Source organism: Eretmochelys imbricata, chromosome 12, assembly GCF_965152235.1.
Source record: "Eretmochelys imbricata isolate rEreImb1 chromosome 12, rEreImb1.hap1, whole genome shotgun sequence".
Taxonomy (NCBI): Eukaryota; Metazoa; Chordata; order Testudines; family Cheloniidae; genus Eretmochelys; species Eretmochelys imbricata.
Genome location: NC_135583.1, coordinates 1,839,194 through 1,866,584, shown reverse-complemented (window position 1 = coordinate 1,866,584; position 27,391 = coordinate 1,839,194). Strand labels below are relative to the sequence as shown.

General features: G+C 52.3%; 1 protein-coding gene across 1 annotated transcript in view; it reads right to left on the bottom strand.

Annotated features, from left to right (window-relative positions):
• Positions 1–14,811: 14,811 nt before the first annotated feature.
• The window catches only part of FA2H (fatty acid 2-hydroxylase), a 74,262-nt gene continuing 61,682 nt past the window's right edge, over positions 14,812–27,391 (bottom strand). Inside the window, exons 3-7 of the mRNA XM_077831342.1 lie at positions 26,125–26,267; positions 24,904–25,010; positions 20,525–20,697; positions 19,117–19,369; positions 14,812–14,891 (exon numbers count right to left, since the gene is read on the bottom strand). Of these exons, the coding sequence (XP_077687468.1) occupies positions 14,812–14,891; positions 19,117–19,369; positions 20,525–20,697; positions 24,904–25,010; positions 26,125–26,267 (756 nt within the window). The remainder of the gene's footprint in view (positions 14,892–19,116; positions 19,370–20,524; positions 20,698–24,903; positions 25,011–26,124; positions 26,268–27,391) is intronic.

The following is a 27,391-nucleotide window of genomic DNA, read 5'->3' as shown; positions in this document are numbered from 1 at the left end:
GTGTCAACTTTTTGTGGATCGGGCCCTTTCCCCTTTTCGTGCCCAATACCCCACACTAAAGGTCTACCATTATATGGATGATATTTTGCTTAGTGGTCCCCAGGTCAAGGCACAACAGCTTGAATATTTGTCTCAGATTCTCGGCCAAAATGGCCTGCTAGTGGCACCAGAAAAAATTCAACGCTCTTATCCCTACCAATATCTCGGGCATAAGGTTTTACAAACCTATGCTGCCCCTGTTCGCCCGGAAGTGGTCCTACCCCAACCCCTAACCCTTGTTAAATTACAACAAATTTTGGGTCATTTAAAATGGATTCGACCCTATTTCCGTCTCCCCACATCGATGCTGCAGCCGCTGTTTGAGCTCCTATGTGGAGCTCGGGCACCGGGCGCAGTTATTGCCATCATTGAGGAGCACATTGCCTGCATTCGACAGATCAATGCAGTGTTGAGTCAGCAGTTTGTGTATAGACTCACTGAGGTTCGTCCCCTGCGGTTGGTTCTCCTTGCCACCCCTCATACGCCTACTGTGGCTCTGTTTGTACCTCGTACAGACACAGCCGTCTCTATCATAGAGTGGATATATTTGTCTTCCACTCCTCCTCGGAACATTTATCCTTATTTAGATGCCCTCTCCGACCTTGTTCGTAAAGCCTGCCACCGTGCAGTGCAACTCACGGGCACTGATTTAGTTGCCATTGTTTTCCCCTTATCACGTAGTGAATTTGATTCCTTGTACCACACCTCCTTGGCCTGGCAGGTTGCTCTTTGTGATTATGTGGGAGAGATCTCTTATAATCCCCCAAAAGATCCTCGGTTGGTGATCACACAAAAGGTGCCCCTAGTTGTTCATCGTCTTAGCCGCTCTCGACCTATTGTTTCAGCCGTCACTATTTTTACTGACGGCTCTCCACATCGCGGTGTTGTCACCTATCAATTAGGTGACCCCCCTCGTTGGCATTCTAATTTTACGCTGCCTCAGCGTTCCGCGCAGCGCTCAGAACTGGCTGCTGTTATTTTGGCCTTTTAACTGTTTGCTGATTGTCCCTTTAATTTAATTGTGGACACCCATTATGTTTATCAGGTAATTGATCATTTACCCCTTGCCCTCATTACCCCTCAGGTCAATGCGGACCTTCTTTGCCTGTTTTTGTCCTTACAGTGTCTCCTCACCACTCATAATTTTCCCTTATTTTGTTGCTCATATTTGCAGTCATACCCCTCTGCCTGGGCTACTTACTGAAGGCAATGCGTGTGCTGATCGCACGTTACGTGGTCAGGTAAATTCCCTCTTTTCTGACCCCATTGAAAGCCATTCTTTTTTTCATCAGTCTGCCTCTGTTTTGGCCCGACAATTTCACATTCCTGCTGATCATGCACGTTCTATTGTTTGTTCCTGCCTCCACTGGGCTGCTGCTGCCCCTACCTTTTCTTATGCCTTTAACCGCAGAGGTACCGCAGCGAATCAGCTGTGGCAAATGGATGTCACTCACGTGCCACAATTCCGTCCCTATTAGTTTTTACATGTTTCCATTGATACCTATTTGGGATTCCTCTGGGCGACCCCACAGCGTGGGGAAGCCACTCCCAAAGTTATTCACCATTTGCTAGCCTGTTTTGCTGTTATGAGTCGCCCGACCCAGATAAAAACGGATAATGCCCCAGCCTATTGCTCTACAGCCCTCTCCACCTTTTGTGCCCAATGGGACGTCCATCTTAAACACAGGATCCCTTATAATTCCACAGGCCAAGCTATTGTTGAACGTGCAAATCGCACGCTAAAAATCTTGCTTGACAAACAATTAAAACAAGGGGAGCTGCGTCTCCGAACCTTAGGAGACATTCAGCAACAATTGCATGTCCTTTTGTTTACTTTAAATAATTTAACACTGAATACAGATCAGCAGACCCCCGCGGATTGGCATTTTCATAAGTCCGAGGTACTGGAAAGACAACGTGTCTATTACCGTCAGCTGCCCGATCCGCAATGGTTGGGCCCAGTACCTTTAATTACTTGGAGTCAGGGATATGCTGCTGTGTCTCTCCCTGCAGGACCGTTGTGGGTTGCAGCCCGGTGTGTGCAACCGGCACTGAAACAGCATGGCGTGGCACCAGGGGCTGTCGAACCCCATACCGGAGTTTCAGCTGACCTTGGAGGAGAACGCGGTGCCTCCTGGGTCGACAATGGCGGGACGGAGACGGAGGAGACGTAGCGTCCCAAGCCAGCCCGTGACATGGGGAGCAGTGAAAGCATTGGTCGCTGCGGCTCAACGAAGACTGGCAGCAAACCAACAGCCAGGGACTCCTGAGACTCTATTTGTGGCCATTCTCGCCCAAATCACTGCTAATTCTGTATTGATTGTGTGCCTTATGTGCCTGCTATTTCCTGTAGGGGTTGGCTCGGGAGCGCTTCCTCCATTACGGGCCCGAATGACATATAACCTATGGGAAAGATTGGCTTCAATAGCAAATGTTACCCACTTTTGTTTATCTGATTTTGTAGCAGCTGAAGAATTGTTAGGGTGATGACATACTGGAATAAGGCACGTACCTGAGGAAATAGGGAATGAGATGATGCTCGCTGCTTACACGAACCTCTCTTCCCAGTACTCTAGCATGGCTAATTGGGACCCAGCCAACTACACCTTACCTTCTTGGGCTTATTTTTTGCTGTTGCTGTGTGCAATGTATTTTCTTTTTGTTAAGGCTTTGTCGAGACCCGCCCTGGCAGGCTCCACGAGTTATGACCTTGTCTGTCCGGGAGTTAATTGGCTTGCAAAAGCAAATTGATGGCTACCATGAGATGGCCGAGCACAAATAAACAAAAAAGGAGGGGATGTAGCATTCATCCAAGGATCATGCACTTGGAAACATTCAGGGCACACCCGGAATGTTGTGTAGGAGCAGTGCACACATGGCTCCTCTCAAGGGCATGAACCTTGGAATCTCACCCAGATGACATGAACCGTGGGAAGCCTCCCAGGACTGGGCTCAAGGCCCGAGAGCAAGGAATGCGGTAGATAGATATTGGTAAATAAGAGTATTAAACAAAGCCAGTGTATTCCTTTTATCTGTTGGAGTATGTAATGTGGGGGGGGGGGAGAGAAAGAATAAAAGAGAGGGTGGAAAGCTGACAGGGGACCAGCCCGTTGGCAGACCAGCCTGTTTGCTTGCTTAAAGCCTTGTTCTGTCTTGTATTTGAACCGCAACAGTTGACCTCTGCTGGACTCTTTCCAATTTTTCCACATCCTTCTTGTAGTGTGGGGCCCAAAACTGGACACAGTACTCCAGATGAGGCCTCACCAATGTCGAATAGAGAGGAACGATCACGTCCCTCGATCTGCTGTCAATGCCCCTACTTATACATCCCAAAATGCCATTGGCCTTCTTGGCAACAAGGGCACACTGTTGACTCACATCCAGCTTCTCGTCCACTGTCACCCCTAGGTCCTTTTCTGCAGAACTGCTGCCGAGCCATTCGGTCCCTAGTCTGTAGCAGTGCATGATTCTTCAGTTCTTCCGTCTTAAGTGCAGGACTCTGCACTTGTCATTGTTGAACCTCATCAGATTTCTTTTGGCCCAATCCTCTAATTTGTCTAGGGCCCTCTGTAGCCTATCCCTACCCTCCAGCATATGTACCTCTCCTCCCAGTTCAGTGTCATTTGCAAACTTGCTGAGGGTGCAATCCACACCATCCTCCAGATCTTTTATGAAGATATTGAACAAAACCGGCCTGAGGACTGACTCTTGGGGCACTCCACTTGATTCCGCCTGCCAACTAGACATGGAGCCATTGATCACTACTCGTTGAGCCCGACAATCTAGCCAACTTTCTATCCACCTTACCGTCCATTCATCCAGCCCATACTTCTTTAACTTACTGGCAAGAATACTGTGGGAGACCGTGTAAAAAGCTTTGCTAAAGTCAAGGAACAACACGTCCACTGCTTTCCCCTCATCCACAGAGCCAATTATTTCATCACAGCATGGATTCACCAAGGGCAAGTCATGCCTGACTAATCTAATTGCTTTCTGACTGTTCCTGATCACTTTCCTCTCCTCTAAGTGCTTCAGAATTGATTTCTTGAGGACCTGCTCCATGATTTTTCCAGGGACTGAGGTGAGGCTGACTGGCCTGTAGTTCCCAGGATCCTTCTTCTTCCCTTTTTTAAAGATGGGTACTACATTAGCCTTTTTCCAGTCATCCGGGACCTCTCCCAATCACCATGAGTTTTCAAAGATAACAGCTAATGGCTCTGCAATCACATCCGCCAACTCCTTTAGCACTCTCGGATGCAGCGCATCCAGCCCCATGGACTTGTGCTTGTCCAGCTTTTCTAAATAGTCCTGAACCACTTCTTTCTCCACAGAGGACTGGTCACCTCCTCCCCATGCTGTGCTGCCCAGTGCAGTAGTCTGGGAGCTAACCTTGTTCATGAAGACAGAGGCAAAAAAAGCATTGAGTACATTAGTTTTTTCCACATCCTCTGTCACTAGGTTGCCTCCCTCATTCAGTAAGGAGCCCCCACTTTCCTTGACTTGTTGCTAGCATACCTGAAGAAACCCTTCTTTTTACTCTTAACATCCCTTGCTAGCAGCAACTCCAGGTGTGATTTGGCCTTTCTGATTTCACTCCTGCATGCCTGAGCAATATTTTTATACTCCTCCCTGGTCATTTATCCAATCTTCCACTTCTTGTAAGCTTTTTTGCCTTTAAGATCAGCAAGGATTTCACTGTTAAGCCAAGCTGGTCACCTGCCATATTTACTTTTCTTTCTACACATTGGGATGGTTTGTCCCTGAAACCTCAATAAGGATTCTTTAAAATACAGCCGGCTCTCCTGGACTTCTTTCCCCCTAATGTTATTCTCACAGGGGATCCTGCCCATCAGTTCCATGAGGGAGTCAAAGTCTGCTTTTCTGAAGTCCAGGGTCCGTATTCTGCTGCTCTCCTTTCTTTCTTGTGTCAGGATCCTGAAGTCGACCATCTCATGGTCACTGCCTCTCAGGTTCCCATCCACTGTTGCTTCCTGGTTTGTGAGCAGCAGGTCAAGAAGAGCTCTGCCCCTAGTTGGTTCCTCCAGCACTTGCACCAGGAAACTGTCCCCTACACTTTCGAAAAACTTCCTGGATTGTCTGTGCACCGCTGTATTGCTCTCCCAGCAGATATCAGAGTGATTGAAGTCTCCCATGAGAACCAGGGCCTGCAATCTAGTAACTTCCGTTAGTTGACGGAAGAAAGCCTCGTCCACCTCATCCCCCTGATCTGGTGACTCCGACTCCGACCACGACATCACCTTTGTTGCTCACACTTCTAAACTTAATCCAGAGAAGGCCAAGGCACAATTGGAGTTGCAGCAAGCAAGGGATGTGAAGGGTAACAAGAAGGGTTTCTACAGATATGTTAGCAACAAGAAGGTGGTCAGGGAAAGTGTGGGACTGTTACTGAATGGGTGAGGCAACATAGTGACAGATGATGTGGAAAAAGCTGAAGTACTCAATGCTTTTTTTGCCTCAGTCTTCACAGACAAGGGCAGCTCCCAGACTGCTGCACTGGGCAACACAGCATGGGGAGTAGGTGAGCAGCCCTCAGTGGTGAAAGAACAGGTTAAGAACAATTTAGAAAAACTGGATGTGCACAAGTCCATGGGTCCAGATCTAATGCATCCAAGGGTGCTGAGGGAGTTGGCTGATGTGAGTGCAGAGCCATTGGCCATTATCTTTGAAAATTTGTGGTGATGGGGGGAGGTCACGGATGATTGGAAAAAGGCAAATATAGTGCCCATCTTTAAAAAAGGGAAAAATATAGAACCCGGGGAACTACAGACTGGTCAGCCTCACTTCAGTCCTGAGCAAAATCATGGAGCAGGTCCTCAAGGAATCCATTTTGAAGCACTTGGAGGAGAGGAAGGTGATCAGGGTCAGCATGGATTCACCAAGGGCAAGTCATGCCTGATCAACCTTATTGTCTTCTGTGATGAGATAACTGACTCTGTGGATATGGGGAAAGCGGTGGATGTGATCTATCTTGACTTTAGGAAAGCTTTTGATACGGCCTCCCACACTATTCTTTCCAGCAAGTTAAAAGAGTATGGATTGGATGAGTGGACTAAAAGGTGGATAGAAAGCTGGCTAGATCATCGGGCTCAACGGGTAGTGATCAATGGCTCCATGTCTAGCTGGCAGCCGGTATCAAGTGGAGTGCCCCAGGGCTTGGTCCTGGGGCTGGTTTTGTTCAACATCTTTATTAATGATCTGGAGGATGGTGTGGATTGCACCCTCAGCAAGTTTGCAGATGACACTAAAGTGGGAGGAGAAGTACATACGCTGGAGGGTAGGGATAGGATACAGAGGGCCCTAGACAAATTAGAGGATTGGGCCAAAAGAAATCTGATGAGGTTCAACAAGGACAGGTGCAGAGTCCTGCACTTAGGACGGAAGAATCCCATGCACTGCTACAGACTAGGGACCGAGTGGCTAGGCAGCAGTTCTGCAGAAAAGGACCTAGGGGTTACAGTGGACAAGAAGTTGGATATGAGTCAACAGTGTGCCCTTGTTGCCAAGAAGGCTCATGGCATTTTGGACTGTATAAATAGGAGTATTGCTAGCAGATCGAGGGAGGTGATCGTTCCTCTCTATTCTGCATTGGTGAGGCCTCATCTGGAGTACTGTGTCCAGTTTTGGGCCGCACACTACAGAAGGGATGTGGGCAAATTGGAAAGAGTCCAGCAGAGGACAACGAAAATGATTAGGGGGCTGGGGCACATGTCTTACAAGGAGAGGCTGAGGGAACTGGGGTTATTTAGTCTGCAGAAGAGAAGAGTGAGAGAGGATTTGATAGCAGCCTTCAATTACCTGAAGGGAGGTTCCAAAGAGGATGGAGTTTGACTGTTCTCAGTGGTGGCAGATGACCGAACAAGGAGTAATGGTCTCAAGTTGCAGTGGGGGAGGTTTAGGTTGGATAGTAGGAAACACTTTTTCACGAGGAGGGTGATGAAGCACTGGAATGGGTTACCTTGTGAGGTGGTGGAATCTCCTTCCTTAGAGGTTTTTAAGGTCAAGCTTGACAAAGCCCTGGCTGGGATGATTTAGTTGGGGATTGGTCCTGCTTTGAGCAGGGGTTTGGACTAGATGATCTCCCAAGGTTCCTTCCAGCCCTGATATTTTATGATTCTATGAAGGAAGACTCCCATGCACTGCTACAGGCTGGGGACAGACTGACTAAGCAGCAGTTCTGAAGAAAAGGACCTGGATTACAGTGGATCAGAAGCTGGATATGAGTCAACAGAGTGCCCTTGTTTGCAAGAAGGCCAAAGGTATAATGGGCTGTTTGAATAGGAGCATTGCCAGCAGATCGAGGGAAGTGATTATTCCCCTCTGTTCAGTACTGGTGAGGCCACACCTGGAGTGTTGCATCCAGTTTTGATCCCCCCGCTACAGAAGGGATGTGGACAAATTGGGGAGAGTCCAGCAGAGAGCAATGAAAATTATTAGGGGGCTGGGACACATGACTTACGAGGAGAGGCTGAGGGAACTGGGGTTATTTAGTCTGCAGAAGAGAAGAGCGAGGCAGGATTTGATAGCAGCCTTCAACTACCTGAAGCGGGATTCCAAAGAGGATGGAGCTCGGCTGTTCTCAGTGGTGGCACTATTTCACTAGGAGGGTGATGAAACACTGGAATGTGTTACTTAGGGAGGTGGTGGAATCTCCTTCCTTAGATATTTTTAAGGTCAGGCTTGACAAAGCCCTGGCTGGGATGATTTAGTTGGGGATTGGTCCTGCTTTGAGCAGGGGTTGGACTAGATGACCTCCTGTGGTCCCTTCCAACCCTGATATTCTGTGATTTTATGGTGAGAGACTGAGCGGGGACGTAGTGGCACTGGTAACACCTGTACTGCATGGGGGCCCAGAGAGGGACCAGCCTTTGGGTCCCTCTGGCCCTGTGTGGCAGCAGGTCTGTCAGAGTGTGTATTGCCATTAACGTGTGATCTTGATGATGGTTTTTCCCCCTCCCCCAGCACCCTCTGGTTTTCCATGTCAAAATAGGTCAGCCCTGTGGCCCCAGTACAGAATCAATGCTGCTTGCCTTGATTCTGGTGTAAGCAGTGTCAGGATGAGCTCCACCCTGACATCTGGTGGTGAGGTATGGCAAGTTGTGGAAAAGAACTTCAGGGGCTGATCTCATTTGCATAGGCACACCCACCCCGCCTAGAATGAGACCATAGCTGCCCAAATGGTCACTTTGGCTGCTGTGGGATCCCCAGTGTCTCTGTTATTGGGGCAGGAAGAATAAATTGTTATTACCCTGATTATGCGAACTGTGCTTGGAACTGTACTTGGCCTTTTGTTATGATGGAGGGATTCACCATCAACTAAGTAGCACTCGCTAGGCAAGGGTCATGGGTTCCAAAACTCTGTGAATTAAGGGAGGCTGGGGACAAGTATTAATATTTGGTGGTATGGGCCCCTTGGTGAGGGCCTTATATGCTAATTGCACTTCCTCCTCTCTCCACTGTGGAATATCAGAGCTAATTTTGATTTCATTAGAAGTCTAGTTATAGGCTGCTGAGCAGAATTCACTTTGGGCTAACAGTGCACCAGCACTGGGGCTCCCCTACTACAAGCTGAATTCACCAAAGAGCTGAAATCCCTGAGTGTTGTGTTAAGTAGTGGGGAAACCTGAAGATATATTGTGGAGCAGTTTGCAGGACGGCTGGAGTGCCTTGTGGACAGGCTGGTGAAGCAGTTCGACGGGGAGCAGTTTGTGGACGGCAGGAGCTGCTTGTGGGCCGCGGAGCAGAGCTGAGCGAAGGAGTTCATGGGGCGGCTGGCGGAGCGGAGCAGAGCGAAGCTATGGAGCTATGGGGCGGTCAGCTTCAGCTCATGTAAGGTGCCTCTTACCCCTGTCCCATCTCCACCCAGGTTGGGAGGTAAAGCTCCACAGATAAACTTTTGAACTCTGGGGCTGCCCTGACCAAGGACAGAGACTTTTGGGTCTTTGGACTTTTGGGACTTTGGGTTGCTGGACTCAAAGAACCAAAGGGAAAGGACATGCCCCAATTTGCTTGGGGTGGGTTTTGCTCATGGGCTGTGTTATGAATCCTGTTGGTGGTGTTTCCCCAACATAATGCCACATTTTTTCTCTCTGTTATTAAAAGGCTTTTTGCTACACTCAGACTATGTGCTTGCGAGAGGGGAAGTATTGCCTCTTGGGGGAGCGGTATGTATTTGTCCCAGGTCACTGGGTGGGGGCTCGAGCCGGTTTGCATTGTGTTATTGGAATGGAACTCCTAAATATTGAACCCGGCCCTTGTTGCTGCCAACTCTGACGGGCAGAAGGGTTACACTAGGATTTATCCCTGTTAGCGTGTGGTGTAAATACCCCTCCTGCGAGTGTTCCTGTGGGTGGAAGCAGACTTGCCCCCTCAGGTATCACAGGGTGCTGATAGCGGCTGGAAAGGGCCTCTCTTGTGATCAGTGCTGGGCTGGATGCAGGGTGGAGTCTGTGTTCCAGGTGCCCAAAGGCATTTTGGACCTTAGCTTTGAATACACCTCTAAGATTGTAGTTACAGCAGGTGGGCACAGGGTGGCACTAACACACCATGTCTCCCAAGGGCCCAGTCTGTTCTGGGGGCAACCTGCAGCCAGAGAGGGGGTACTGCTGCCCTTCCCCCCGTCAGACCTGATACACTGACTCTGGCCTGTGTTTGAAGGCACACTCGTGTCTAAGTTAACACACAGCACCGACCTGGGAGAATGAGCTAGTGGCTGAGACTGGGACCTGGGGGTGCAATGCTGGCTATTGGCTAGAGCAAGAGAGATGGGCCATCAGGACCTCTGGGTTCTAGCACTGGCTCCGGCACTGACCTACTCACTCCACTGAGCAGCGGCAGAGTCTCTGTATGTCGAGCTGCCAACTCCCCTTTCTGTTAGATTCCGACTACTCAGCGCTTGCCTGGCCCCTGGACGGTACCAAGTGTGAATAAAACAAAACAGAACCTTGCCAAGGCTTTTCCTGCTCCTTCTCACTCTTGCCCGCTCACTAGTTTTGCAGACTCTTTAAATAATAGGACCCCCCCCCCACACACACACAGTTGCACCGCTATCCCCACCTTCTGCCTGGGTTGGTAGATTTCCAGGTCAGAAAAGCGGGTCCCTCCTGCAGCATCTCTCCATCATTCACCCAGTAACCGCTGCATCCAGTCCAGTTGCCTGGGGTCAAAATAGAGCATACCCTTTAGAAAGGCCTTGCTGCGAAGACCCCACAGGATGGAGAATCTGCAGCTACCCCCACGTCCAGCACACAAAAGCCCTGTGTCCAAGGTGAGAAATAAGCTGCAGCCAGCTTCTTTAGTTAGGGGGAGGCAACCGCAGGGGTCAGCAGAGCTCATGGTGCACCGAGCTGCTGAGTCAGGAGCAGGCTTTCAGCCATGCCAGCTGCCTCGGCTCAGCCATGGCAGGGGCACGGGCCCACTGCACCTGGTGGGCAGGAAGGAGAGGGCTGGGCTGCGGGCAGGTCAGCTGCTGAACTCACTGCATGGGTGAGGGGCCATGGGCTGTTGCCCTGCACACCTCACCATAGGATGGGTTTGCTTCCATTTCATCCCTCTGCCCTAGTTAGACAGCAGCACGCCCTTGCCCTAGGGCCATCCTGTTAACCAGCATGGGCTACCCCTGACGGCTATTACAAGACATTATAGCCTGAACGCTAGAGGCCAAACCAGTAATTCTCCTCCAACCCCAAATCCACCACCATGCTGAAGTGCAGGCAGCCCCTGCCAGCCAGTTTGCTGGGCTGTGGTCAGCAGTTACACGGGTGAGACCCCCCACAGATGGACTCAGGGTTTCACACAGGATCGCACTTGGGGCGGTTCACCCCCCTGCTGCTCACGCCACCACCGCTACCCTTCATTCTTAGCGCTAGTCTGGGTATGTCTCTCCAGTGCCGATGCAGGCTGACTCATGGTTGCTCCCCATCTCCCCCAGTGATTGGCACAAGTCCAGGGAAAACCTAGGTACTCCCACCCCATTCATGGCCAACAGGGATGCCCAGACGTCTGAAGGACATTCAGTTCCCCCAGCTTTGCTAAGAGCTGCTGCTCTGCAGGTGCCACGGCTGAGCACTTTGCCTTGTCTCAGGGGACGGGGATGGAGGATGGTGAAGCGGGGAAAGATTCCAGGGAAATTCCTTCTAGAACTGCCTGCTTGGAGACATCTGAAACCACGCACCAGCACTGGTACCTAGGAACCACAGGTAGATGTGACATCATGGGGCTTCAGCCTTGGGTGTGGTCTCTTGTTAAGGTAAACCAGTCTAGTTGCCCTCCCTCTGGGCTGGGAGCATCCCAAGAAGTCACACATCCACACACTTTTTAAACATTTTTTTCAAAATATACAGTTTATTTACAATTATGTCATGTCTACAGTTTTATGGATAACTTTATTTCAAACCTTTAAATGTCAGCAGGAGACATTAGGGAAAAGCAAGTCATAGGATCATCAAAAGTAAGAGGCCTCTTAGCAATTATATTCATTGGAGTTTAAGTTTCAAGTAGCCAATGTCTACAAAAAACATTAACAGGATAAATCTGGCAAAAAAGATATTGTACACTGGGTTAGAAGAAGGCAAGACACAAACCTGCAAAACCTTTACCGCTGGCTCAGCTGGGCTCCCTGAGCAACTCCCTCCCGCCCCAGCTGGGATCCCCCCAGATCCCAGCTGGTGGGGTGGGGGTGACTTGAAAAAAGCCCCCTCTGAAGTGATCTGGTCAGAGTCACAAGTGCTACATGCCTCAGATCTTGGAGTGGGGAAAGCAGTGCCAGGGCACAGCCTAGTTTGCAATACAAGAGCAGTCATATGAAAATGAGAGAGGCTCCCACCAGGGGTTAGTCAATTGAAGGTTTGGCAAGCACATTAGCAGCAGCTTCCAGACTCTAGGAGCTTATTTAACATCAAGGTCATGAACACTGCATGATGCTTAACATTAACGTCCTGGATTCCTCCGACCAAGCTGGGGGGGAGGGGGGGTATTGGACGCCATATGAACACTGTCTAGCAGTCAGTGCGGTCTCCTGGGGGCGAGGACGCTTTGGAGGCGGCTAGCTGCACTTTGGATGCTCTGGCGGCTGGGTGCTCTTTCCCCGAGCTGTGGAGCAAGGTGCCGAATTTGGGGAGGAGACACATGGCAAGGGGACCCAGAGAGCAGCAGGAGACTGCTAGGCCAGCAAGGCAGAGGGAGAGCTAGAGAACATGTCCAGCCGAGGAGGAGCAAAAAGCAGAGTGGGAATGCCTGCAGCAGCCCCAGGAACAGGGAGGGCAAGAAGCCTGAGGCGGGCGCATGTTTGGCACTTCATCTATCAGGGCATGCTGTGCAGCAGATTCCACCCGTGCATCAGTGGCCCACCATGGGGGAGGGGAAGGAAAGTCTGGGGATCTAAGAATCCCCTACCTTGGCAAGTCAGCTGTGGACAGTCTGGCCCACTGTGAGAAAGGCAGAGTTCTCAGGGCCCCCCCCAGCCCACTGGCCCCAGCACCAGACGTTAAGCTAGTTCTAAGGGGAGCAAGACTTCTCCTGGAACTCTGCACACTCGCCCGCTGTCATGTGTCTCCAGGACGGGACTGGGCAGAGGTGGCACTCGCAGAGAACACAGACGGCACCTCTGCTCCTGTAACATCTGGCTCCCACAAAGAGCAGGGACTAAGCCAGATGCTTCTGAACCAGCCAGCAGCACAAGGGATCTGTGCTGAGCAGCAGACGCAGAGCAACCGTCTTGGGGTAGGACCCAGGGGCCAGGAGAGCCCTGGCAAAGGCTGCCGGCTCCATCACTTGCTTTGTGGCCAAATGACCGAGCCGTACAAGCCCCTTCTCATTTCCCTCACCCCTCTCTTCCCGCCTTACCGGAGGGGACAGGTAAAGGCGTGGAGCTGAGAGCCAAGGGGAAAGCGGAGAGGAAAGTTAAAGACAGCAGCACTGCTTTCCTCTTCTACGAGGGAGCCAACAGCCCAAAGGCATGCCACAGCACTGAGTGCCCATTGGGGAGTCCCAGCACCCCACCCAGGGGTCACTCGCTCTGTGTCTGTGCTCAGCTGCCAGTGCCAGCCACCGGGCAGAAAGGGCAGGGCTAATAGAGGCAAGAGACAGCAGGCGCTGCCCAGCCCGGATGGAGCTGGAAGGGCAGTTCCGGCTCCACAGGCCGTGCGGTGGCCCAAGAGCTCAGCCGGGTTCAGAGGGGCCCCCAGCGGCTCCTGGTGTCACCGGCATCCATATTCCAAACACCCCATCCAGCCAGAAAGGACACCGCCATTCTGGAGCCCCAGAGGAAAGCGCATGGCCCCCCAGTTGGGGAGGTCAGATGGGAAAGGAGGGGGTTCTGCTCCCAGCAGGCCCTAGGGCGGCCATTCACTGCAGCACCCTCCTCCTCCCCTGGGCTCAAGGACTCCTAGCTTCCAGTGGGGCTGGCCTGGATAGGCAGTGTCCCTCACTTTGGCTGTTACAAGGATTTGAGTTGGGGCAGGGAGAAGGAACATCCTACCCTGCCCCAACAAACCCGACAGACAGAGGGAAGGGACCTGAGCTGGGGCAGAAGCCGGAGTATCATTACTGCAATTCCTCTCCCGCTGGCCATCATGTCCAGAGAGCCTCCAGCCATGGGCCCCTCTCCACTCGGACACCAATGCAGGAGATGTGTCAGACTGGCAGTGCAGCGAGCTGGGATACTCTGCCCTCCGGAGGGCAGGCAACCCCCCAGGAAGAGGCTGGATCTCCTGGTGCTTTGGCACACGGTGGAGAGCAGGGGGACGACGGACTGGCTGGTTCCAAGGTGGGAGGGTGTCGCAGGCACGATTTTGCCATGTGGCACCAAAGCCAAAAGCTTTGTACCCAATGCACCTGTGTGCTGGGCAGGCGGGATTTTGACTGCACGGCCAGTGCACTGGGGAACAAATGGCAGCACACCTCCCACCGGCCCTGACTGCAGAGCAGGCAGTGAAGCTGCAGCCCCACCCCCTCCTCAGTGTATTGTCATGCTTTACTTGGAATTAACAAGCCCTCAGCGGTGGGGCCAGCCCCTGGCATTTGGAGAGCTGAAGCGTCCATCCCCTCACTCCAGTGCCAACAGCTGGGCTGCGTGTGCCTGCCAAGTCTTCCCCTAAGGCCCAGACTCCCCTTTTCCCACCTGTAATGGGGAGATGCCGCCCATAGAGAATACAGGTCCCAGCATGCAATGCTTCCCCTTGACCAGAGCCAGGTCAGCACTGGGCCAGGACAGTCTGATGTTGAGTGCAGTGCATCATGGGATCCGAAGTCTCCCTGGCTGCAGCCTGCTCTGGTGTTTACAAGGCAGGTTGCTGGGATAGTTTAGATGCACCTCTTGGCTTGGCAGTTAGTTCTTGTCCCCACTCCTCCCTCCCTCCTTGCTGACGAGCTCAGAGCAAAAGAAACCCAGAGCGTTTACACAGCAGCCACCTTGTCTCCTGGCAGACTCACTGCAAAAACACAAAGTTGCTCCTCCACACTGAGTGGTGTGACAACCTTTCAAGCATCATTAGAGAACGCTGTGCAGATCCCTCTTGGGACAAATACCTGCCTTTACCTCCCAGGAGCCAGGCAGAGTGCCGTGAGGTTGAAGCGACAAAAGCCAGCAACACAGGGCAGTCTTCTCCCTCTGCGGTCAAGGGGCTTTTACTCCCAGTCATTCAGTTCTACAAAGGTGGGCGCCCTCCCGACGTCCTGCGGCTGGTGGAAAGGGAGGTGGCAGCGTGATGCACCAGGGACACGGGAACCAGATGCCAAGCGGGGGAGCCACGGATGTTAATCCTCTTCCTCAAAGGTTTCCTCCGGGATTAGTGTTTTAAATGGACGGTCCCAAAATTTACTAGTGATGCCAAAGCCTTGGGGGAAGAGGCAGGAGAGGAGAGAGAAAGGCTGTGTGAATTGGCATTCAAAAAAGGGTCACCTGACCTGTCTTATATGGCCCTCGTCATTTCTTGTCTGAGCACCTCACTGTCATTAATGGAGCCCGAGTGGTGGGGAAGGGTCCCCATTGTAGAGCCTGGGAGGCACAGGATAGAGTTAGGAACTCGCCCAAGATCCCGCTGAACTAGGAATTGTCCCATTAGGACCCCTGCCCACCCCGCCTCAGTCAGTGAGAGCGGAGACGCCCAGGGAGCACAGACCCTGGGTCAGTATATGGTGACCCCAGGCCAGGTGCATTCTGGGTGGAATGCCGCTGCTCCTCAGAGGCGAATTTAGACTAACTGCAGCCACCAGCGGATTCTGAGGCAAGTAACAACCGAAGTGCTGGGCCGCCAAGGCGATGGGAGGGGAGTCAGGCCCGCGCGCCTCAGCCCCCAAGTGTGAGCTGCCTAGGAGCAGCTGTCAGTCTGAGCCTTCTCTGACACAGCATCTCGGGGACATTTCCCTCACACTGCCAGCTCCCAGGAGCAAGGGGTGAGCTGCCCACGCTGGTGCCAGGTCCCTGTGCATTCCCAGAGAATGTTTACCTGGCACAGGCACCGTATGTGGTGGCTCCTGTTTGGAAGGGGTTTTCCTGGCTCAGGCGGAGGGAGGGAAAACATTATGAAATCGGCTGCATCTCCCGCCCTCCCCCCAACTAGATATTCAGTATCGACAGTCAGGGAAGCTGTGGCAACAAGTGCTCTGCACCAGTCTGTCATGCTAAATTTCCATCCGTATCTTCAACTGGGTTTTGTAGTGTTCACTTCCTGCCTAAACTGCTGTGTGCATCAGCTGCTGCACTCTCCCTCAGAGGTGGTTGCATTTCAGTGGTGGGAGAAGGAGCCATAGCTCAGAAAGCTGCATGAGCACTAGTCCCCCCACCAAATGCAGGCATGTCTGAGTGCTGTTGAGTGCTGCTCCAAGGATCATTGCTGCTTTGCTGAACACGGCAGAGCGCTGGGGCACCATCCAGAGTGTTTGCTCATTTTGCATTTGAAGATTAATATTAAATTTAGTACAGATCCTCCCATGCTCCAGGCCCATGAGCCCACTGGGGATCCTGCGTATGTGCGTGGGTTGCTAGCCGGCGTCAGGGTTCATGCCACTGCATCTTCTGTGCCATGGTTACTCACAATACCCAATGAATATTCTGCACTGGACTAGTGTACAGGGCTGGGCCTCCACGCTCCCCACCGCTCCCAGTGGAGCGAGGGCTGTAAGGGGACTAAGGCCTTGCTAATGGGGAGGAATACCTTTGGTTTATGGAATTCATTCCATTTGAAAGAGACACTGGTAAGATGCAAGGGAGTTTTTTTAAAATCCAGCACTGGCCTTTGGGGCTCTGCTTGGACAGCGGGAGAGGCAGAGCGTTTCCAGGGAATTGCAGGAGTTCCTGGGGAAAGCTGGAGGGTTTTTAAGCACGTTGGTGACTAAAAGCAGCCATGGAATGAGAAGCAGAGGAGGGACCACCTCCCTCCCTCTGGGCCCCAAACGGGTCACCACTAACACAGCCAACCCTTGCCAACCTGAACAACCCAGGTCTCCTCTAGAAACAGCCCCCGACCGCGAGCGCTGCATGGATCAGAGAACCCACGGCCTCAGGAGAGGGGAGGAGCGCAGGGGCCAGCTGCCTGTGGGAGGGGAGCATTTGCAGCCAATGTCCTGCCGTCAGGACGGCAACAGCTACCCTATGTACAGCACTTTTCTCCTGCCTGTCTGGAGACCTCGGCCCCGCCGCAGAGCATGGCATGAGCAGCATGGTTTTAGGGTGCCTGTACTGTGGGGACAGTGTAGCCTTGGGAAAATCATTTAATCCCAGTGTGCCTCAGTTTCCCCATCTGGAAAATGGAGATAACTGCTGCGCTCCTGGGCCAAGGATCACTGGAGAAGCAGAAAGGGGTACCCTGGACCCTGACCTTTCCCCCAGCATGAGGCAGTAGGGATGTGCCTCTCTATCTGCATATCCTGCAGGCAGCTCGGGTAGCGCATCCTTACTGGCTAATGGAAGAGGAAGATGCAGAGAGCCCAGGGCTGGTCAGATAATGCTGGCTAGGCAATGCCCGAGGATATAAGCCTCATACTCCATGCTGCAGGCTACATCTGAGCTTTAATTTCTATAAGAACCTTTCACCCTAATTGAAACAGTGGCAGGCTACATCTACAGTGCACACCACCAGCGGCCGCAGCACATGGGACATATGTAGCTTCACACCACAGCGTGGATGCATCTTGTTTGTCACTGCGGCGTGTAGCTACATGGGTCAGTGAAAGGCTTTGGCATGGGGGAGGCAGCGAGGAAAGGCTCCGGCTCCAGCACCGGCAGCATCTACACTGCTCTTTGTGCGTGGACGAGTGGGGCATGCAGTGTATGTACTCGACACATCCCTATAAAGAGTGCTCAGAGGAGACGTAACCTCAGAGCTTTAACAAAAATTTGTTAGAGGATTGGGTCCTTCTCCCACCACTGAAATGCAGCCACCTCTGCGGAAGAGTGCAGCAGCTGATTCACACAGCAGTTTAGCAGGAAGTGAACTCTACAAAAACCCAAGCGAAGTTACAGGTGGAAATTTAGCATGACAGACTAGTCATCCAAAGGGCTATTTTAACCGGTCGTTGGGGCCAACACCCTGACCCCTGCCTAACATTTAAACAGGTGCTTTAATTACCAGAAGCAGTCAGGACTTGCCTTATACCCCATCAGAAAGGCTACAAGCCCAGTGGGAGAGTGCCCTTAGCACTGCTGCATTTTAGTGCCAATTCAGAAAGCAGCACCTACTTCTTAAAACCTTTGGACACACTTCTCAGCACCTAGATTTTCCCATCCACATACCTGTCAAGCCCTTGCAGAGCTGCAGCTGACTAGATGGCTTAATTTCTAACAAAGAGGAACATTATTGAAATCCACCCAGCCTCTACATGACCATAGCTTCATTTACAGGCTTAAAATCCTCCCAAGTGCAGAAGTCACGGCTGAATGCACCACTTTAACTCCGCCCTCTTACACCAATAGAATCACACAAGCTCAACTTCACCTCGCATACTAGGGCTCTGGTAACAAGGAAACTTTCTACAACTTCAGGTACACGTGTGCATCTGTGCACAGGCCCTGTTACCTATGTCTGCACACACAAGGGAGTAGCTAAGGCTTGTTTCAAATGTAAAAAGCTCTGAAATAGGATTCTTGGTAGACTAGGAAGCATCTGTTTGCAACTGATTCAAATTAATTTTTTATATATGTTTGTATGTAATTGTAGAGTATTAAAACCGCACATTTAATAAATCAAAGTAAGTTTTACGACTCAAGTACACAACTTGTCTTAATTTTTAACCATGTGCTCATATACTGTGCAGTATTAAGACTATTTCAAGGCACATACACACGGGGCAGAGTTAAGGCTCAGTAGAGTCAGCCATATGCACTGGAATTTCCTGAGCTTGATTTCAGCCCTGATTAACGTGAATCAAGAGGGGGAAAAAGCATCCCACGTTTTCTTCACACGTCAGACAGTAACTGGAGGAAAACGGACTGACAAGAGAAGGTACCACCACCATTTGCAAACCCATGGTGGGGTGTGGTGTGTGTGTGTCAGAGCCATAACCGCCAGTCTGGAACGCCTCCACTGAGTCCGATTCAACTTCTCCGCTGCATGTGTAAATCTCCTGGAAACTCAAAACTGGGCCCATGCTTTTAATCAGATGTGCCTAACTTTAGGTACCCACGGCCACATTTAGGCACCACAATAAGTGGTTGCTGAGAACTTGCAGCTTTTCTTGACCCCAGTAGGGGCTGCCAGGGCTCAGAATCTGTGAGGATCAGGCCATGTTTTTCTTTGCCTAAATGTGGCTTTGGGTACTGAAAGTTAGGCCCCTGTGATTAAAAGCGTGGGGCCAGTTTTAAGTCTCCAGGAGGTTTACGCACACAGGCGTGGAGCTCCAGTTGACTCAGGGAGAAGAGCAAAGACTGGGGGGGGTTAGGAGATGAACAATGGTTCAGAGACACGCCATCCCCAGCCCCAAGGCATGGATGATGCAGACCTAACGAGCACAGTCTGACCTCGGCTCAGCCATGTGGTCTCAGGCTCCCTGGGGATCAGTGGTGTTCGCTGGCCGCGTGTCTGTTCCGAGGCACAGCGGGAAGGAGGGGAAAGGGGCAGGTACCTGATTTTTGGTGTTCGAAATGGTGCTTCACATGATAAGCCTTCAGTCCATACAGGTAGGTGCCTTTCTTTGGCGAGCCATAGTGCAGATAGTAATGAGTCATGTCGTAGACGACGTAACCAAACAGCCCGCCAACGAACATGGAAATGCCGACTGCTTCAGGCAGGAGCAGGCGCAAGAGAGTGTAGAAAAACCCGATCACCAGCGATGCAGGCACGGGAGGGAAGACCAGACGGGAGCTGTCGAATGGAGACTGTAAGCAGAGGAGCACAATGGGCAGGGTGAGTTCCTAGCGCGTTTAAGGAATCCAGGTGGGACACTCTCCTGGTTCAAGCGACCCAGAGAGAGAGAGGGGGCAATATGAACAATTAGCATCAGATCAGAAGCTACAAACACATCTGCCTCTGCTCCTGTGGTCTACAACCAGCTACGGTGGAGCCCCTCACCGGTCAAAGGAGCTGTGTTTAAGGCATCATGAGGGAGCTTCCGAGCAGCGTCAGCAGCGTCAGAAGCGTCTACTAGCGCCTGTTGCAGGTGCAGGGGCGGTAGATTGGCTACGCTGGCCAGCTCCCAGGGGAAGCTGATTTGGATCTTGGCCCCTCCGCCTTTCAGGGGGTTAGGGTTCTTCTAGCTGCAGCAGTGGCCTCTTCTAAAGCTACTCTGCCACCATTCCCAACACTAACAAAGCTAGAGGTTGCCAAGGCAGCTCAGGTGCCCACAGAAGGGTAAGTTTGTTAAAAGCTACTTTTAACCATCTAAGTCTCAACTTGGTCAGACCCCTACCTGGTGCAGACTGGCATGGCTCCTTGGAGTTCAATCGAGTGACGTTGATTTCCACCAGCCAAGGAGCTGGCACTGCATTCATGGATTTGGGATATTAAATCACAAATCAACTCGCCCAACTTCTAGTTATCCGACAAGACTCAAGGCTTCCGCATTTCCCCATCACTAGGGCTAAAGCATCTACTGTCTTAGAAGGGACATGGCGCCTCACCCTGCTTTGAGTCATTGAGAAACAACCCTGCGTCTGCAGGTTTCACAGGTGCTAAAGCGTTTCCAGTCACCATTGAGAAACTCCAGGCAAACGCCCCTACATCTGGAGTCCTGCTGCATATGGCTTGAAATGCCACGTGCCAAGAGACTGGCAGGTTGCCACTGGAGCTGGCCCTGTGCGTGTCTAAGCACGGCTCTGCAATGTCAGTCAGACCTTGAATTTTAGCTTTCGTGGCAAAACCGTTGCTCTGGGCAAGTGTAATAGCACTGGGCGGTGCTCCTTTTCTAAGCAGAGAGAGGACACGAGTCACTGACATGCATGACTAGGTTCCACAATTCCCATGCCCGAGCCTGTTATCTCCAGAGATCCGTTGTGTCTCTCCCTACATTGCAAGCAGGGGTGAGCACTACTCACCTTGTGATGCTGGCCGTGCAACAAGAAATGCAGTGTGATGAGATAATAGTTACTAGCAGGAGGCTTCATGTGGAAGAGAAACCGATGGATGAGATACTCTACTAAGGACCACAGACACATTCCCAGCACGAAGATGAATGGGAAGAAGTACTTGTGCACAGGGATGGAATACTCTACATGACAAGGAGACATGCAGCTATCAGCAACCATGCATCACTACCACTGCTAGCAAGCAAGATAGGGGATCACGTCACATTTACTTTGTACTTCCCAGATTTATTGTATTTCCCCTTTAGCAGCTTCAGACATATCCATCCAGACCCTCTTGGAGAGCCAGGAGTCTCCTCTCCTCTCCCCTGCCAGCCAGGCTCTGTTCCGGCAATAAGCTAGCCTTACTGCTAAAGCCTGCTTCATGGCCATGGGTCATTTCTTGACTTGGCCACTGCAAACACCTCTGGTTTCTCAGTTCTCCACCCTCCAAATGCTGTCGTCAAGATTCTCCTCCTCCCCTTGAGCAGCACTGACCATGTCCACCCGCCCTGTCCCTGGGGCTCAGATGCTTTCAGTGATCTCCATTCCTTCCGCATCTCCTCCTCTCTCCAGACTCTGCCAGCACACCCCATCTCTTCCCTCGCACCCCCTGCGCCCTGCCCATTGCACCCTCTGGCTCCTTCACCCCCCCTTACTTCCTGATACCCCTCGCATTAGAAAGGGCCAGAGCCCCTCTCAATCTGCTTCCAGCAGCAGAACCACCATCTGCACCAGGGAGTCTCCCAGCTCAGACTGAACCCCCTACCCCCAAGCCAGAATTTTAATTGAGCAGCTGATGCTTCTGCCATCATCTTCTCTGGGCATTGAAGGGGAAGGTGGCATGGAGGCTGCTGCCAGGCTGGAGCGCTTTCCCATTGTTCCATAGACAGATCTGCCTCTATCAGGACGCCGGGAGCTAGGCAGAGCACATCAATGGGAGGGCTGTTTTCCCATGGTGTGGCTCAAACACGCATCTTCGTATGATCCCCAGTCATTTACTCTGCAGAAGCAAAGCTAGCTCCTTGGGCTGTGTGTGCGGGGGGGATGTTCACTGGATTATAGTGAGAGTCCCTAGCACTCGGGCCATGCGGTACCTACCCACTTCCCCACTAAATGCTGCTGTAGTTCGTACTTCTAGTGACACACGCAGCCCTCAGTCTCAGCCTGGAGTATGCTCCCACGGTGCCCCCCAGCCCCGTTCCCTAGGGGATGCTTCCTGCAGACAGCAGTTCTTACTGAAAAAGGAACAAGGTAACCCCCGCCCACCGACACAGACTGTTCAACTTGCTACCAGCTGAGGCCAGGAATCCGACTACTACTGGTCTGACACTTCAGATCTTTAAAATGGGCGTGTGACAAGCCCCTCCTCTTGTGACGGACGACCTGTCACAGATCAGGCCTCAGCCAACGGCACAGAAGACTCACAATTAGCTTTGGGGACGAGGGGGGGAAGAAGGGGAGAAAGCCTCAACCCAGAACAAATCGGTTGCCCAGGTGACTCTGCGAATGCGTAGCGGTGCTCTCCCTAGCTCTCCCTAACCCAGCAGAGAGCACAGCAGAGCGAACACTGCAGCGGGCGGGGGGCACCAACAGACACACATGAGGAAGTCTGCTTCGTGTCACAAAGCCTTGGCAAGAGCTGCTGCTGCCCCTCCTGGCTGGCTCCTAATGCAGGGCACTTGGATCCTCTCAACAGGCGGAGATCTAGCTACAGGTTTGACTGGACTTCCTGAGCCCTGCGTCACTGGCTGTTTGCACCAAGCTGTTCCCTGCCTCATGGTCTTTTCACCACAGCTTCATTTCACATCTGCCCTTCTCAGGCTCTGGCTCTTGCCCTGTCCCTGCTCTTTCCATTTAGCTGATCCCCCAGTCCCTAAAATAATAACAATTATGGCATTACCCTGCTCTAGGCTGCCATCGCACTGTTCACCCTGCTCATGTGTTCTAGCCCTTCCCCCACCCGCATTTGCCTGGTCTATTTCGGCTGTAAGCGCTGCAGGGCAGAGACTGTCTGCTACTGTGTTTGTACAGCACCTGGCACAGTGAGGGCCTGTTCTTAGCTGGCCCTTGGGCACTGCTGCCATAAACGCGATTGTTCATAACAAAGGCGCAAAGGCCGGCTGGAGGTGGGGCACAGGGGCAGCACTTCAAGCTACTTTTGACTAGCTTTTAAAAAAAACAAAAAACCCCCAAACCCCCCTCGATTCCAAGCTGAAGGGGTCCCTTTAAGACCCCAGCTAACAGCATTTGCCAATGATCTTCTCCAAATGCAGTGCCCCCTCCAGCTCACTGAGTTGCACCCGCGCCACCACGGCAGGCTCTGGTGGGGCATGGCCATATGACACCAGGTCAGCCTGCCAAGAGGAGGAGGAGGAGGAGCGCCCCCTCCAGCCTCCCCCTGCTGTTCAGCCGCCCCTGGCCACAGCCCACGCTGGTACCAAGTAGCATCTCCAAAGGAATGCAGCTCAGGGAGGAAAACAGCACATTGGAAACAAAGGCGGCAACATGGTCTGGCTGCAATTGTTGCTGGCAGGAGGGTGGCCAGTGGGGGATTTCACACAAACAAGCCACGCACTGTGCGAGGCTTGTCCAGCACCAGCAGCACTGCGGATGGGCTTGTTGAACAACCGAGCAGGGCTGCAGACTTACAGCGCTGGCTGTTTCTTTTGCTTCTATTCAGCTGCAGAAGTGGGCAAGGATGAGTTGCGAGCAGCATGCCCCACAGCAGGTTAAAGGCCACTGGAGATGGTCTCTGCAGCCCCCAAAGCGCCATAGTTGTGGGTCCCCTTCATTTGGGGGACCCCAAAAAAGTGGAATCTCAGCTTTTATGCAGCTGAATTTCTTGCCTTTTTCCTTGTAAAGATAACTAGACAGTGTCCATGCTGGAATTGTTGCAAACTCCTCCCAGGAGCTTGTCTCCAGTTCCTACTAGGAATAAGGCTACGATTTAATCATGGCGATCACGGCAGTCATGGATTCTGTGACTTAACCGGACCTCTGGGACTTCTAGGACTTCAGGAGGCAGAGGCGCACACCCATGCCCTGCAACTGGGGTTGGCTAGAACCAGGACCCTGCAGCCCCAGTCCCGCGGCTTCCGCCAGGAGCTGCAGCCCCACACCATCCTGGGCTTGGTGGGGGCTGCAGCTGGAGCCATGCACCCATCCTGCAGCTGCAGCCAGCTCCAGAGCGGTGGCTGTTCCCTCCCACCCCCCCCCGGCTCCGTCCCCTGCTGGAACTGGGGCTGTGCCCCTTGCTATGGCGTGGTGGGGGGGAGGCTTGGCCTGTCAGTCCCCCCCACGGGGCTCCATTCCTCCCCCCTACCTAGCCTTGTCCCCCAGTTATTTTTAGTAAAGTCATGGACAGTCATGGGCTCTGTGAACTTTTGCATATTACCCGTGATCTGTCCGTGACTTTTACTAAAAATAACCAAGATTTCAAGTTACAGAGACGCCACTATTTACAGGGTCAGACGGGACTGTACTTGGGTGCCTGCTGCTATTTTCAGCATGGTAGCTCCAGCAGAGTTAGCGCGTGAGTGTTTCCCCAACCTGGAATTACATCTCCCCCCTACTGTGTAGAGGCACCCGGAAGGGCTAGACAAGGTGTTCTAGTAAAGTGGGCCAAAGAGGAAATGGCTTGCATCTTTGCTCAGGATCCGGCCATAGGGAGCTGGATAATGCAGGCCTGCCGGGTGTGTCTGGAGTGAAGCACCACAGGAGCCGAATCTGGCTCCAGCGCTGCAGCCCATGGGCTTGCGCTCGGTAGGAAGCTTTGGGGGCTGGACAGACGACAGAGAAGCGTTGCGCGCTTGGCACAAGTCACTGGACTGGTACAATATTTTCTTCCTCTGATATGCCTTGCCCAAAAGCACCACCGTGATGGATGGATTACAGCTGCCCCAGACCACAGCCCCCAGCAACCGGACTTCTGCAGCAAGCCAGTGATCTGGTGCTGCTCACCAGCTGTAACACTTAGCCCAGAGCGTGGGATGGATGCAGGCAACCATGGCTGTGACTGGGTTTAAAGGAGACCGGATGTTATTTCTAACGCTGTACTTGACAAAAAGGGTTAATTTGCTACTGTTCCATGCAACTAATTGTAGCTTCAAACATGCACCAGTGTGGTGGGATGGTGGAAAGCAAGCCAGCCAGCCCCCCATCCCCATGGCCCTGCACACGCACAGATTTGACCCCTTCATGCTAGTGGGATAGCTTGTGCCAAAGTACATGCTAGTGACTCCCATCAGGAAAGCAGGACTGCTAGGATGCAGGTGAGTGCAATCGCCTTTCCGGGACTTAAGGGACCCGGATTAGACAGGGACAGGTGGAACCGTGCTGGAGTTGAGTACCTGTTGTGAATGACGAGAAGAGTCTGGTAGTTCCCTGCGCAAGAGATGTGTAGCAGAACCAGCTGAGATACAGCACCACGGGGATCCACACCATGATAACGATGTACCTAGAGGGTGGAAGAGAGGAATTCGTTTGAGCAAATTCACAAGCCTTCTCCATGCTCTACGGCAAACTTAGGGCTTGTGCACACTACCACTGGTATTGGTAGAACGTATGTCACTCAGGAATGGGAACAAGCCGCACCCCTGAGTGACGTAATTTACACTGAACTAAGCGCCAGTGTGGACAGTGCTATGTCGGCAGGAGAGCTTCTCCTGCAGACGTAGCTACTGCCTCTCCTGGGAGTGGAGTTCTTGCACCAGCAGGAGAGCTCTCTCCCATCAGCATCCAGCGTCCTCCCCAGATGCGCTGCATCAGTGCAGCTGGGCCACTGTGGCGTATCTAGTGCAGACTAGCCCTTAGCTATTCCAAACAGGGCACGTGCTTCGGGGGATATTTGGGCAGCTGTACCAGTGGCCCCAAGACCAGCGTTCTAGCTGTTCTACACTTCATAGGCCCTCACCTCCTGCTCAGGCTCAACAGAGAGAGGGAGGAGGAGACCCAATTCAAACTATTTGGGAGAACAGCTTTAGGTGGCAGCCATCCTACATCCTAAAGGAGCAGGCCCTGGTACCAGAGGCTGCTTTGCAGGGGAGTGAGCCCAGTGGCTTGGGCTGTGCACAACTGCAGCAGAGACTCAGGCTCAGTGTCCACGTCTCTTGCTTCCCATCCTAGGAATGCTGTGGAGGAAGCACTTCTCATTGCTCTGCAGCTGCTCCCCTTCGCTTCATCTCCTGAGGGGCACTGAGGGATGCGGGAGCAAGTCTCACTATGGTCACTGTGGACACAATATTGACTGGAGGATAGTAGGTGACAGAGTAGAGAGCGCGAGGGCTCCAGCAACCCCTGGATGCTCCAAGAAGCTCCCAGATGGGATGTGTCTTATTATCTGAGCTCGGCCCATTGTGGAGTCACCGCACTGAGCTGGCTTTCCCTGTCGGACCCCAGGAGCTCCCTGTGTATCCAACAGGCCCAGCTTCCCTCCCCTTTCCCTGGGGACATGGTCGCACAATGAACGTCTGTATTGAGATTCTGGTCTTGGAGGTGCCAAGAAGCACAAGCCCTGGGGGAGGGTCAGACAAGGCCAGACCTGCTGCAAGCCTCCCTCAGGCAACACTTACCATGCTGTTTTAGAGAGGGACTCTATGAAATCCGAGTGGAACAAGCGAATTGGCCGGTCCACAGGCTGATGCACCCACTCATCATATTTCTCCCCCAAATGGCCCACCTGCCAGAGCAATGGTTTGTACCAGTCCACGAGATCCTAGGGGAGCAGAGAACAGGGGGCAAGAACCTTTAGAACCAAGTCGCTAAGCCATTTTACATTCCTCACCTAGCACAATCCCTTACTGAGTATTACTGGGTGATGTCCATATCTCCCATGGAACATCAGGGTGAGCCAGACAGCTTATTCAACCTGCATCCAAGAACTTCTCCCCTATACAGAGCAACACCTAAGGGGCTTTACCCAGGCTCAAGGTTAAGATTGCTATATTAATATGAGCTAGGACACTTCCCCAGGCCGGGGAGCTGACCGGCTATGCAAATATTAAAAACGGTAACATTGTATGTCCATCATAGACTGAGCTGTTTGGTTCAAGGAGCTGAATCTATTAGAGTTAGGTGGGAAGAAAGGACCTCTTTCTTCCCCCTACTCCCCCTGCCCCACCAGCGACTCCTGCAGTGAAGCTCTCAATTGTTGGTAACCCAGGGGTCACTTTCATATTTGATTTTAAAAGCTGCCACCGAACTACCACAGAACTTTCATCCCTCTGCACAAACCCCCAGTGGCTGCAGAGGGAAAGACTAGGGGGGTTCGTAAGCCCAGAGGGTGCAGGAGAGATATCGTACTGCTGGCTAAACAATGGCAGCACAGAATTACAATCAGCTCTCAGTACTGGAAATGGTGAGTGCTGCTCACTTTAATACTCATGTTATTATTTGAGCTCCTCTGTGGGCCAGAATTTTTTTCTCCCTAGCATTAGAAGTATGGAAGTGTCCAGAGAGTTTTTTGTAAGACACTGTGTTTACCTGCACTGAGATACATGAGAGACACACACACCCCCCTCCCTCGCACTGTGATCAGACAGGCAGATCCCTGTGGCAAGCCGGCCCCCTAAATTATGCAGCAAAGCCCTCTGCAGCCCTTGGGGGTTTGTGCAGAAGGATGAAAGTTCTGTGGCAGTTGGTGCCAGCTTTTAAAATTGAATATGAAAGTGACAACTGAGAGCTTCACTGCAGGAGTCGCTGGTGGGGCAGGGGGAGTAGGAGGTTTGGCAGCTGGGTGGGGGACAGGGAAGACAATTTAGGGTGGGGATGATCAGAAGTGCTCTGTGCTGGCCTGATGTTGCTTTCCCTGAAGTCAGTGGAGCCAGAGCTCACTGGAGG